The following is a 13,813-nucleotide window of genomic DNA, read 5'->3' as shown; positions in this document are numbered from 1 at the left end:
ATTAATCAGTCTTAATAATATCAATGCCTCCCAGAAAAGTCAGAGGTTGCAACTTCACAAACTGCTCGAACACAGAGTCCCGGTGTGGCATAATATACCCTTGGTTACCCACCACTGGCACAGGAGCTGGTGGTAACCCTTGATTAACTGGGGCAGCTTGTTGCCTTAAACGTTGCAACTCTTCCTCTTGACGAAGTATGACACTTCGCATTTCATGAAACATCTGCTGCCAGTCAGCAGGAGGATTAGCATTAACAGCCTCCGCATTATCCCCTGGATTTTGTGGAGGTGGAGGCGGTGCTGGTGGATCCGTTCGGGTAGCCCCGGGCTCTACTTGCTCGCCCTGTGGTCTGGATGATTGCGGAGGGTCCATTACTAGTACCCCTATAATCAACAACCCCAGCGAGTTAAGCACCAATACCACACTTACGCACTTATTGCCTTAAACCCTAACACATCTATTTACCTCATACATATTTACATAAACAATTAGCATCTATAGCATGGCATCACATAACACGTACATACTCTAGATGCTTGCATACTGCCTAAAATGAAAAGCGATAAACAGATGATCACACATACAGTCTAGTATTTACTCTCAATACTTACTGCACCATGAGTCGAGCTTATCTCTGACGACGAATGTACATGTTCGGCCGGTCTACAGGAAGTTTAAAAACCTTGGCGCTCTGATACCAAATTGGAACGCCCTAAATAATTAGGCACACTACCCAAAATGCTTATGAAACCCTAATCCCCTAATCGGGATTACTAATTAAAATAGCGCAGAATTTAAACTTTTATATTAAACAGACTGAAAATAAACTTGTAATATATTTAAACTTTTCAAAATAGTTGGGATCCTAAAAATATTTACAAACTTATTACAAGTTCTTTCTTACTAGCCGACCTCAGCGCCAAAACAGAATACAAAGTCAACACTGTTAGACCCATAACCCGCTTGGTCTGAAGTGGCATGAAGATGTACATTCTTTTCCCTGCTCTTGAAACTCATGGCTGATCAGCTAATGCCTTACCCTTTCCTGCACAGTAGAGCACCCGTGAGCCAAGCCCAGCAAGACAGTATAAATCATATCAAATATATTATGCTCATTTACATATGTCTGTATAGCACAGACCTGATCATTATTTCATCATGCCCATTTATGTCTACGTGGCGTAGACCTATGTGTTGCGCTCACACATCTAATTAAATCTACGTGACGTAGACCCACGTGTTGCTCTCACACGTCTAAATACATTAAGGCCTTAGAAGTGGTTCATCTGGGTTATGAGTACCGAGTCCAACCTGATTATGCCTTGAGCGCATAATCCCTAAATATCATTTCAATTAACATGGCACGACATTTATACACATATATCACTAGGGTAATAACCCTAGGCTATTAGACCGTTCCTATGAGGGTAATAACCCTAATCCCGATTACTAAACATTCATGCATATCATTCTCAATATAAGCGCCACTGCGCATACTCTACGTGCTAATTACTGTCTTACCTGATGTCCCACAATAGTAGAGATTCCAAATCCCAGGGTGCTCCTGACCAGGTGCCAGTAATCCTAGTCACACACAATCCGGGATTTCACAAATAGGGTTAACCCCTGATTTCACATTCATAAAATAAATTCATGGCATTTCAAATACAGATAATCACATAGAGCTCAAAAAGAGCTTTCCAACGGTATAAAGAACGTCCCAAACGGAGTCCCGAGTCAAAAGTTATGGCCAAAACAAAATTCAGTATTTCCCGATGAACTCCAACCGGAATTCCGGATAGAGCAGCCCTGAACCAACCGGAATTCCGGATAGAGCAGCTGTGAACCAACCGGAATTCCGGTTGTCTGGGCAGAGAACACGAAATTTCTCAATCTTTAAACCCCCAAAACTCACTCAGATCATCCCCAAACATTCCCAAACTTTTCAGAGCATCAATATATGTCATAATAAACATATTCCACAATTTAAACACAACAATTGCAGTAAAAATCAAAAAGTGCCATTAAAGCACCAATGAACTCAAGCTTGCTTTTCGCAACCAAATTCACAATTAATCCACTTACAACAGATAGCAAATATTATAGGGTCTAAAACACATATTTATGCATCAAAATCAAACAATAAACCCATAATTTCAGATTGCACAATAATCAAAATCATGCCTTAAACTCCAAAACTTCAAGCTCTAAACTTGAGCTTCAAACCAACATCTTTCCAATATTTTCCAGCAGCTCAAGACCAAATAAAAATGTATTTTCAACCTAGAAAATACCCTAAAATCTTACTCCAAGCTCAACAAACATAAGTCCCAACCAAATCATGCAATTTCACCAAGATTAAACACCAAACTTAACAACATGCATACACAAGAACATATCAACTATACATGCTATTAAACCATAAAACTCAGCAAGGAAAATCAAATAGAAACTCAATTAAAAACTGTAGAGACTACCTCAAGACAAAGCAAGAATAATCCCCACAATCAAGCTCCAAAAATTAGCTCCAATTCACACCAATTTTCTTCAAATTCAGCTTGAAATAACAAGAGGGTTTGGGAGAGAGAGGGGGTCGGCTAAGAGGAAAGCAAAACCAGAAAATTACATTTCATTTCATCAAAAATCAATTTTAATCAAACATAATAATTAGGGGTGAAATGACCAAAATACCCTTAGGGCTTAAATACCCACATACACCCTCACAAGGGTAAAATAGTCATTCAATACTCAATTAATTTCAAATAAATTTCAGATTATCCTTTATCAAATAAAATGCCAAATAATCAATGCAATTTACATTTCGGGCCCGAACCCAGTTCGGCCCGAAATTCCCGGTTGTGACTATACCGCGCTAACCTGTCAGAACACACTTGAAAAGACAACACATGCATACTATATAATAATATAGTTCTATTAAGCACGTAATTGAATTAATTTCATCATTTTACCCTTCTCGGATCATAATTACCAAAATGGCCCTGGCTCACCGACGGGGTCTTTAATATATTAAAATTCATATAAAATCACATATATTGAACTATATAATAATATAATTCCTCCATTATATGTAATTATCTAGTTAGGGTTTTGCTAATCCATTTCTTAATTCCGGATATTACATTGATGGTACCCTTGTTTGTTGATTGTGTCAATTTCTTTGCTGCCAATGTGACTCCTCCGGAGATGTCTCGTCAACAATTGAAAAAGTTCTTTTCAGAGGTAAAACATTACTATTGGAAAGGGCCAATTCTTTACAAGCACTGCGCCGATCAGATAATAAGGAGAAGAGTGGCTAAAGAAGAGATGTATTCTATCTTGCTAGCCCTCTTGACCCAGCCATGCAGTACACGCATGACCAGCTTAATTATCTTATTCAGCAAAACATTCACATGCAGAGTTATATGGTGCAGAGGAGTGTATTTGACGAGAACCAAGTGCAACAGTTGAATTCGCTGATCACAATGATGAATGTTGGGATTGACGAGCCTAATTACTTGGCAAATCCACCCCATTTTTATCCTTATGACCAGCCGCCTCCACCAAATCTCTTCTGATGGGGCTCATGTAAGTCTCTCTCTCCTAAATTTTATCTCATATTGGGGACAATGTGCATCTCTAGTTTGGGGGGAGGGATTTAAATTTTTCAGTTTATGTTTTTTTTTTAGTTTAGTTTAGTTTTTGTTTTAGATTCATGTGTTGATAACTGAGCCGAAATATTGTTTGAACTACTGTTGTTTATTCGTGCAATAGATTGAGATTTAAACCGTGTGCTTGATTCATAAATTCTTTGAATTGAATTGGATGGCTTGTAAACATTATTTTGTTACAATTTTTTTCATATAGATGTGAAGCATTGATTTTTGGATAGTATCACTTTTATTCTACATGGGTTTGTGGAATGTTTGCTTGACATGGAATAGAACTTGTGCGATTACTCTCTTGAAGCGAAATCCTTGATGTTTGTTGCTTGGAAAATGATTTAGGAAATTTTCTTTGGACCGATTGAGCCTTTCAAGCTTACCTGTAAAATTTTGTCATTAGTATACCCAAAGTTGAGCTTTAGCCTGTTTCAAAATTTTACCCACTTAATTGAGCCTAATGTGTTGTCTTTAATTACTTTCATTCTCAATGTACCTTATTATGCCATATGCTTTTAATTAAGTTTGGGGGGGGGGGGGGGATGAAGTGTGTTGAGTGGGTAATATTTTGGAAGAGATTGAAAAATTATGGGAAGTGTCTTACCATCGATAGAAAAGAAAAAAAAAGAAGAAAAAAAAATAAAGTAATAAATCTGATAATTCTTCTTGAAAAAAAAAAACAAAGAAAAGGGAAAAATGGTGGTAGGCACATAAAAAAAAAAAAGAAGTTTGCAATCTCTTACCAGTTTCTTTGGGATAAAAATATGGATAATTGAGGGTGTTTGATTGGTATGTTCTGCTTATGGTATAATGTAGCCTAAATGACTTTTCATCTACCCTTTTTTACCTAGGCTGTCACATTTCAACCAAAAAAGACCCTTTGATTCCGAGCAAGGGTTGTTGACATTAGTGGAGAGAGGTATGTCATGCAAGCATATTGAACATTGGTTGGCAGAATGTTGGAAAGTGTAGATTGGTTGTGATATAAGTTTCCAAAGAGGTGTTTTGTTTCTATATGAATTGATTGTTTCTAACTTGTGCATCCAAGTTAATTCCTAGAGTGATTGAATTGAAATTCTAGTTATTCATTTGATTGAAGTTGCACAGGTGGTATGTTAGTTCAACTATTTGGAGGCTCAGTTATCTGATTGCGTCATTTTATTTTTATTTCAGTTTTAAGTTTTAGTTTTACTCGAGGGCAATTAAAGGTTCAGTTTGGGGGAATTTGTTAGGCTACTTTTAGCCTATGTATCATGTCACAATTCGAGTCGTTTTTCGATAATTTTGGACAGAATTACGCTTGTTTTCTATGTTTTCAGGTTTCCTGCAACTGTTGGATGTTCAAGGCTTCAAAAGTGCAACAAAAGACAAGTTGAGCCAAGAAAAACACAGAAATCAAGATTTGGTTCACTTATGGCCGCGGAGGATTTATTTACGGCGACGGCTAAGATTTGGCAGAGAGGTTGCTTTCGAGCTGGAGTCAGTAGCCCCAGCGAGCTACTCCACCGCCGCGACCAAGTCAGCACTCGCCGCGGCGAGGGAACCCATGGCCGCGGTGAGATTCCGTACAAGTGAGGGTAAATTTGTCTTTTGAATCTTGGAACGAGAGATAAAAAGAAAACTGGGAATAGAGGCCAGGGGGAAGCGATTTTTAGACCTAGAAAGCTGTCAAGAGTTGCTGGAGGAGCAAAGTGGAGACCCAGATTCATTCCACCAACAGTTTCTTTCTTCCTTCCTTTCTAATTTCATTATGTTGAATTTTATTTTGGAATGGTTATGGATTTGAATATGAGTTAAACTCCCATTTAGGGAAGATGATGAATGTTGTTTAAAATGTCATTTGCCATTCCTGTTCATGTTGGTTGTGAAATTATCCTTATTTGTGTTATTTCCATGTTTAAGCTTGATCACCTTTAGCATGTTCTATGATCTCAATTCGAAATTTGAAAAGTGAGAAATGAGAATGCTAAAATTTGGATAATCTAGGTTTATGTGAAACGAAAGTATTTGCATGACTTATGTGACAATTTAGATTATTGCTTAATGTTGATTTCATGTGATTCTAACTAAGAGATTAATTAGAGAGCATGTGATTTAGAACCTAGAAGATCTGAGAAGAGCTAGGTTTATGTGTATAATCTGTCATTCACAACAGGAAATGGGATAGTATTTAGACATTAACAGTTGGGTAAACATATCAACAGGATTCTCTTCCCTATCTTGTCATTTTGATTAATTTCTATTTGTCTACTTAAGCTTCTTGAATTTTTATTCTGTTCTAATCTTGAAAAATATTGGTTTGCCAAATAGAATCATAAATTTAGTCTAGTGGTATTCAATCCAATTCCCTGTGGTTCGACCTCACCTGTGTGAGTTTACTACTTGATTACATGCACTTGCGTATTGTTCATAAATTATTTTAATAGTATGAACCAGCTAGCTGGTTTAAAGCAAAATCCCCGAATACTCCATTTTCTCAATTCTCGTCCATTTCAGTGTCGTAGTTGGGTGTTACCGTATTTCTTGAGTTAGTATAATCCCTAGAGAATATAGCAGAACCTAGAGTTTTAGGTTCGGGTTTCCCACGATTAGGGTTTCGATCGTGTCATTTACCCGATTTAATTATGTGATTAGGGCATCCATTTCGCACCAGACTTTCCATTCAGGTCGGCCAGCACACTTGAATCTGGAAAAAGGTAAGAACTGTATATAATGTGTGATATTAATATCTGAGTGTATGTATATGTTATGTGTTATGCATGCTTTAAATATTAAGTACACTGTCAATACTTGTACAGTTATGGTACAGAGTGCATCGATATAGTGAATATTGTTTATGAGTACAGTACAGTGATACCAACACAAGTACGGGGAAGTGCTAAGGGTGTGTGGTATATCACTCAGTGGTACTCAGGGTACGAAACAAACCCTACCAACACGCATACACTGTGGTACGTAGTGTATGTGGTATAATGGTTGTACCCTAGTATGGAACGTTCTTACTCATCTGTTGAGCCTTGTAAATAGGTGTATGGATGCCTAGATAGAAGTCGGAATTATATGATATGTTATATGATTTTCTTACTGAGTCTGTTGACTCACAATTCTGCTTCCATGTGTAGGTAAAGGAAACGCGAAAGCTGAGCATGAGTGAGCCTGGCTAGGATGGGATTATACATGTCGAGGCAGCACGACCCAGAGTGTTCGATCTCGGGATATCTGGGGTTATATTTTGTAGTTGCTGTGCGACGTAGATATTATGTATTTTGGAGTATTATGTTTAAAAAGTTTGAAAACGGGATCCCAGAACTTGTAACTAGTTTTGTATATTATAAAGTTTATTAATTAATATAAAAGTTTTAATTTGACACGTTTTTTAAGAAAATTCTTTGATTAGCAAAGACAGCACTGTAATTGGAAAAAACACTGTAGCGTGCCTTAGCATTAGGGCGTTACAAACTTTATTTGTACAAATTACATAAGGGAACCAAGTCCCATGTTCTCTACATGATCCTTGAATTTATGAGGTGGCAAGCCTTCTGTCATAGGGTCAGCAATCATCAATTTAGTGCTAATGTGTTGAATGACCACTTTATTTTCTTTAACACATTCTCTAATAGCTAAGTACTTAATGTCGATGTGCTTGCTTCGACTTCGACTTTTATTTTTCTTAGCCATGAAAATAGCAGCTGAATTGTCACAGAACATCTTCAACGGCCTTGCAATGGAATCAACCACTCTAAGGCCTGAAATGAAACTCTTTAGCCATACACCATGTGATGTAGCCTCAAAATAAGAAATAAACTCAGCCTCCATATTAGAAGTAGCAGTCAAAGTTTTTTTGTTACTCCTCCAAGACACAGCTCCATCAGCAAACATAAACACGTAACCAGATGTAGATTTACGTGAATCAGTACAACCAGCGAAATCTGAGTCTGAGTAGCCAACTACTTCTAGATTGTCAGTTCGTTTAAACATCAGTTTGTAATCCTTAGTACCCGGAAGATACCTCATTACCTTTTTCGCAGCTTTCCAGTGGTCTATCCACGAGTTACTCTGAAATCTTCCTAACACTCCGACAGAATAAGCAATGTCGGGTCTTGTGCACACCTGAGCATACATTAGGCTTCCGACAGCAGAAGCATAAGGAATGTTCTTCATTTCTTCTCTTTCAAAATCATTCTTTGGACACTGGCCCAAATTCAATTTATCACCCTTCACAATTGGAGCAACGCTCGGTGAACAATCTCTCATATGAAATCTTTCTAAAACTCTGTTGATGTAGGCTTCTTGAGATAAACCTAAGATACCTCGGTATCTATCTCTATGAATCTTAATGGCTATGACATAGGATGCTTCACCCATGTCTTTCATCTCAAAGTTCTTTGAAAGAAATTGTTTTACTTCACGTAGCAACCCTTTATCATTGGATGCAAGAAGAATATTGTCCACTAAGAAAACAAATCTTACTCCCACTTTCCTTCAAGTTTATGCATTGATCCATGACATTCTCTTCAAATCCAAAGGAAGAGATGACATCATGAAATTTTAAATACCATTGGCAGGATGCTTGTTTTAATCCATAGATGGACTTCTTAAGCTTGCATACCAAATCCTGACCTTCACTAGAGGAGAATCCTTCTGGTTGTTTCATGTATACCTCCTTCTCTAGATCATCATTTAGAAAAGCAGTTTTTACATCCATCTGCTCCAGCTCTAAATCAAAATGAGCAACTAATGCCAAGATGACTTTGAGGGAATCTTTCTTTGATACAGGAGAAAAAGTCTCCGTATAGTCAATTCCTTCTTCGTGAGTGAATCCTTTAGCATCTATCCATACTTGCTAATATGCCATTGTTGTAGATTCATAACACAAGATTCTATATTTTGAACCACAACACCAATATGATCATTAGAAGTTATAGGGAGCCAACTTTGAGCTATGATACCCTTGCTTTAAGGGTGAGACAACCAAAGCTTTTCAAATTTGAATCTTGTACGTCTTCAATTTTGTTGAAAAGGTATTGCTATTGGCTTGATGGTGGCTGCAATGGCATGGTGATCAGACTGAGAGTACTCTATGTGTTGAACATGAGGGGCATCAAAAGTATTAGTGCAATATTGATTGACAAAACACCAATTTGGCCTTTTTTTAATACATATATTTTTTTACACGAATAATTATTTTGATTTTATGTAAAATTAACATTAAATATAATTTATTATTATTATTATTATTATTATTATTATTATTATTTTATTTGAATTTTTTAAAATAATATATAATAATCATGTGCACAACCAAATAATATATAAACACAAACTGAGTCGTTTACACAAATGATAAAGAGGAAGTTGGGGCTAGATTGCATGTGTAATTCATTTCAGATACATCATTATGACAACAGACCATAAAACTTGAGCTTATGTTGCAAGAGAATCATCTGTATCACGTACTATTTTCATTGAGGGGAGAACAATTGCAGCCACTGGCTTATGCTCGTAGCCGCCACCTTCATCGATAACCAGCCTCAGACCTTCAATGTGAAGCTTTCCATGGTGACCACTTACCACAATGGTCGGAGTCTCACTTAGTTCCTATGAAAGAGAGACAAATAGACACAAAAGTCTAAACTTCAGTTGAATGACTTAGAAGAACGCTAATGTAAATCATATGAATGGGAATTATATGCCAAAAGAACAGCCACAAGGCTTCTATGGTAGGAATCCTGTTTTCGAGTTACCGGTGCAAACTTTTTCTGTTTTTGGCACATGAGTAAATTGTAACCCAATTCTTTTTTTCTATGATAGTGTACATTTCAGAATATTCTGGTATTTATATATTATTACCATTAGGCATCATTATCATAAATTCATAGCTAAACTAATTGTTCACACATCATTGGATCATGATAAAAAAAGTCAGTACCTTTGGCATATCCCACACATTTTTTCTCCCACTCAGACTATCAACCTTAGGCACTCGGGTATCTTTGGCTTTTAAAAACTTCAACTGTTCTTTAACATCTTGATTGCTCACCAAACCAGCATGTACTGCTATCAATTTACAGTGTTTGATTCCATCTCCAGTCTCAATACACACATCATCCTGAAAGCATGCACATTATAAAGAAAAGAATGGGAAAAATAAGTGGACAATTTTCTTATCACAGTTCACAGATGGAAAATTAGCTAAAGTACACATTTTAGAATGGGAATATGAAGGTGAAGGAAATCTATTGTTTGATTGAAACTTAGAATCAGTGGTTGCATAATAGTTGCTATTGACAAATATGTCATTACTTTTAAATTCTTTATATATTTTTATGTAATATTATGAAAGGCAAAAGAAAAAAGAAGAAAGGTTACCATAATTACCAGAGGAATTGAACTTACAATTGTATTCCTAAAGAATTAATTGGTCAACTATTGAACCAAAAGGTGTAATGGAATGACTATAACATTCTTATTCTTATTCCACTCGATCAAACATGGCATTGCTTCTTTTATACCTTTTTTTATGATTTTAAAGTGTGTTTTCTTTATTTTAACCGGTATTGAATTTTTCAGATAACACTACATGAACTGATTTCAAAAAAGAAAGAAAAAAGACAATCAAAAAGTGTCTAAGAGGTTAAAATAGAAACTCAAGAATCCATTTTACCTCTTCATGAACCCAAACCATGTCAGCAAGAAATTTCTTGTGCTCATCAGGAACTGCCCGAACCAAATCTGCCCACCAAATATTACATTCGTTTCAATTCAAAAATTTCACAAACAGATTCGCAAATATGAATGTGTATAAATAAAAAAGTTGAAATTTGATTACCAGCAGAGCCATGAGGAACACCATAAGATTCAAAAGTTGGGGCAGCGTCATAAATGGATCCTTTATAGTCCATCCCTTTGGCTACGTTGAACTTGGCCTTGATTTTCCCAGACCATCTCCTTCCCTGCAAATGCATATTTTCATACCCTTCTCCTTTGTACCACCCTTCTCTCTCCTCATTTTCTTCGTACTCCTTCCAAGCCTCGGCGAACTCCGAGCCGTCGGGCGGCTGAGGGACTAGGCCGAGGAAAGCAGCGAAGGCGAAATCGTGGTTTCCGGAGAGGAAGACGTGGGTCTGATGTGGGTACTTAGAAGGAAGTGAGATGAGAAAATCAATGACCTCGCGGGTGTTGGGGCCGCGGTCGCAGTAATCGCCCAAGAAGATGATAAGGGCTGTGTTAAAGTCAGCTGTGCCGATTGAGGACTCGAGATTGGACCAGAGATTTTGGAGCTTGGTGGGGAAGCCATGGATATCGCCTATGCAACAAACCAACCTTGGTTTGGTTGGTTCTGCCATTTTTGATTGCTTTTATTAAAACTACATCGTATTAAGTTTTGCTTCTATCTTTTTTTTTTTTGAAATTTAGATTTGTTAGAAATTATTTTTTATAATTAATTACTTCTGTTAATAATTTAAAAAAAAAAAAATTACGTGTTAACTGCATTATTCAGTACTCCATAAATTAATAATCTTTTAAAAAAATCTTCATTTAAATGTATATCATTTATTTTTATCTTTTTTATTGCAGATTTATAATACATATAGAAATTTAAGATACTCTATACTAATACTATTAACATTAGGAATAAAATATACCTATAAATATATCATTCGCTATAGACTTACATCATCAACACAATTAAGTTTACAAAATTTTGGAGTTTCTTTTAGTTAAGTATCATCTTACACTATTGTTATTTAACATCGATCGAGTTCAACAAAATTAACATGGACATAATTACTACGTCGAACATAATACTTACGCTTTTATTAATTATAGGCATGCTAATACCCGTGTGTTTTGCTTTTGTGTGTATGTGCATGAAGGTTGATCATCGCCGCGATGATGAAGAACCTCCAATAATAGTCGTTGATCATGCAAAACAATCTTGCATTATCAATCTGTTATGTTTTTTTAGGAAACATAACGTTAGAAGAGATAATTTCAAAGATGATGAATGTGTTATATGTTTGGAACCATTATTGGAAGATAATAAAGTGGTTGTTGAGATGAAGAAGTGTAAACATCTGTTTCACTTATCTTGCATTAATGACTGGACTCGAATCAATAAAATATGTCCAGTCTGCCGTCTTCGTGTGAATACTGTCTACATTGTTACTTGTACAGATGTTTCTACAAAGTCAGATCGTGATACTGTAGAAAATATGGTTTAAATTAGTATATTTATATATTATAGTATTGTGTTTTAGTTGAATTTTGCTATAGAGGTTAGTTTTCATTTTTTTTTTATTATTAATTAGTATGTTTTCTCAAATAATTAAATTAAGAATAGTACTTCAAGCATTCTTTCAAAATATTCTTGACAAACACGTCAAAAATAATATTAATTCTTATTGTTGTTATTTAGTTTTATGAAATTTATTGTATTTACTACATGAGCTTAAGATAAACAATTCATATATAATTAATACATCATTTATTTAACTCATGTTACTAATTCAATAAAATAATTGTTAAGAAGTAGTTCTTTTAAAATTAGTTATGGTAAATATTAAATATAGTTTTCTCCAATTTCCACCATGTTTAACCAATTTTAAATTATATATGATATAAATTAAAATTTTTATTTAATGATATTAAGTAATAAATTGTATCAAATTTTAATTGTACTGATTTTTCATATAATTTTATGTCAAAAAAAATAGTGTACATTTGAAGGTCGTGACCAACAAAGCCGATAAACAAGAATTGTTTGTGGCTGAATAGAATGTACGTAAATGTGAAAATTATGTGGCTAAGTTATTGTTATCAGTGATATTTTTGTTTTTAATTATTTATTTTTAATTTTTTTTAATTAATTAATCAATTAATATTTATAAACTTAATAAAAAAATTTAAAATTAGAGAATTAAAGAAAGAATAGATAAATGTATTTAAAACAATTTTATGATGTTATGTCGCGGTCTTATACCTAAGCTTTTTATATATGTATAGATCTTTTGCTAAACTACAATTAATAATCAGATAAATAACGTCATAAGTATATATATTTAAAGTTTTAAGTTTGAAAGCAGTACAAATCTAACATTTATTTTTAGCATCATAAGTATTCATTGTATAAAATTATAACTTTTCTCAATTTTCGTTAGACTCCATTTTGAATTTAGTAAAACAAAATTTGAAAATGTTTCTGTCTAGACTCAATGATCTAAAAATGTGTGCCCTATATGAAAAGAAGAAATATTATATGTATACATTAATTATTATTTATCTTTATAAACTTAAAACTTTGAGTACGCTGCTATTTACTCTTAATAACATATGTTCTCTACTATAATATGTGAGAAAAAAAAATTATTATACGTATACAACAATTGTTATTGATATATGTTATGGTGGCGTTTGGTAACACTTTTTTAATCAGTTTTCTGTTTTTAAAAGTAGAAAAGTGAAATTTTTTTTCAAAAACATGTTCTATAAAACTGTTTTTACTTTTCAATTTTATAATTAGAAATCAAAATTTTAAAAACAAAAAAAATTACTTTCAATATTTTTTTAAACAGTTTTTTTTTTCTTAATCAATCTTTTGGATTACGACCAGACTCGGACCCAAATCCCCTCCCCACAGCCCGACTTTTAACTTGAATCCGAATCCCACCCCAGACCTAGACCCGACTTAAATAAAATCAAAAATAAAAATAAAAATGAATTTTACAGAACACACTTTTGTTTTCTGTTTTTAAAATTGAAAAACAAAAGTTGTTACAGAACGTATTTTTATTTTTCAAAAAAAAAATTTAAAAAAAAAATTTTACTTTCATTTTGTGATTATAAAATTAAAAAACAAAAGTGTTACCAAACGGCACCATATTATTTAAAAAAAAGTTATTAAATATATATGTTATGAAAAAATATATGTATTGTTCTTCCGTTTTTTCCCATTGTTTTGAAAATAAATTAAAATATTAAAATAAGATTTTTGTAAAATGAATATTATAATAAGATATTTTTTTTAAAAAAAAAAATATATTATAATATAATTTAATTATGGATATACTTTTGTACAATATTGAATTTCATAGATATTATTGAACATTAATAAATTATTATAGTTAAATTTTATTTTAGAATAAAAATAAAG

General features: G+C 34.1%; 1 protein-coding gene across 1 annotated transcript; it reads right to left on the bottom strand.

The window, feature by feature from the left end:
* Positions 1-8,954: 8,954 nt before the first annotated feature.
* LOC115702280 (tyrosine-protein phosphatase RLPH2-like) lies at positions 8,955-12,016 on the bottom strand. The gene is made up of 4 exons (XM_061111653.1): positions 10,490-12,016; positions 10,325-10,392; positions 9,590-9,769; positions 8,955-9,258 (listed from the first exon to the last, which is right to left on the bottom strand). Exons 1-4 carry the CDS (start codon positions 11,004-11,006, stop codon positions 9,085-9,087), a joined length of 939 nt encoding a protein of 312 aa, XP_060967636.1. The 5' UTR covers positions 11,007-12,016; the 3' UTR covers positions 8,955-9,084.
* Between the last annotated feature and the right edge of the window lie 1,797 nt (positions 12,017-13,813).

The sequence above is a fragment of the Cannabis sativa genome, chromosome 3 (genome assembly GCF_029168945.1).
Source record: "Cannabis sativa cultivar Pink pepper isolate KNU-18-1 chromosome 3, ASM2916894v1, whole genome shotgun sequence".
NCBI lineage: Eukaryota > Viridiplantae > Streptophyta > Magnoliopsida > Rosales > Cannabaceae > Cannabis > Cannabis sativa.
The sequence above is the reverse complement of the archived record's forward strand: the minus strand, read 5'-3'. Positions and strand labels throughout refer to the sequence as shown.

Coding starts and splice junctions, on each gene's coding strand:
- LOC115702280 (XM_061111653.1), bottom strand. CDS start 11,006: ATGGCAGAACCAACCAAACCAAGGTTGGTTTGTTGCATAGGCGATATC. Junction 10,393..10,489: donor TGTTCCTCATGGCTCTGCTG/GTAATCAAATTT, acceptor TTTGGTGGGCAG/ATTTGGTTCGGGCAGTTCCT. Junction 9,259..9,589: donor ATGTGTGGGATATGCCAAAG/GTACTGACTTTT, acceptor TCTCTTTCATAG/GAACTAAGTGAGACTCCGAC.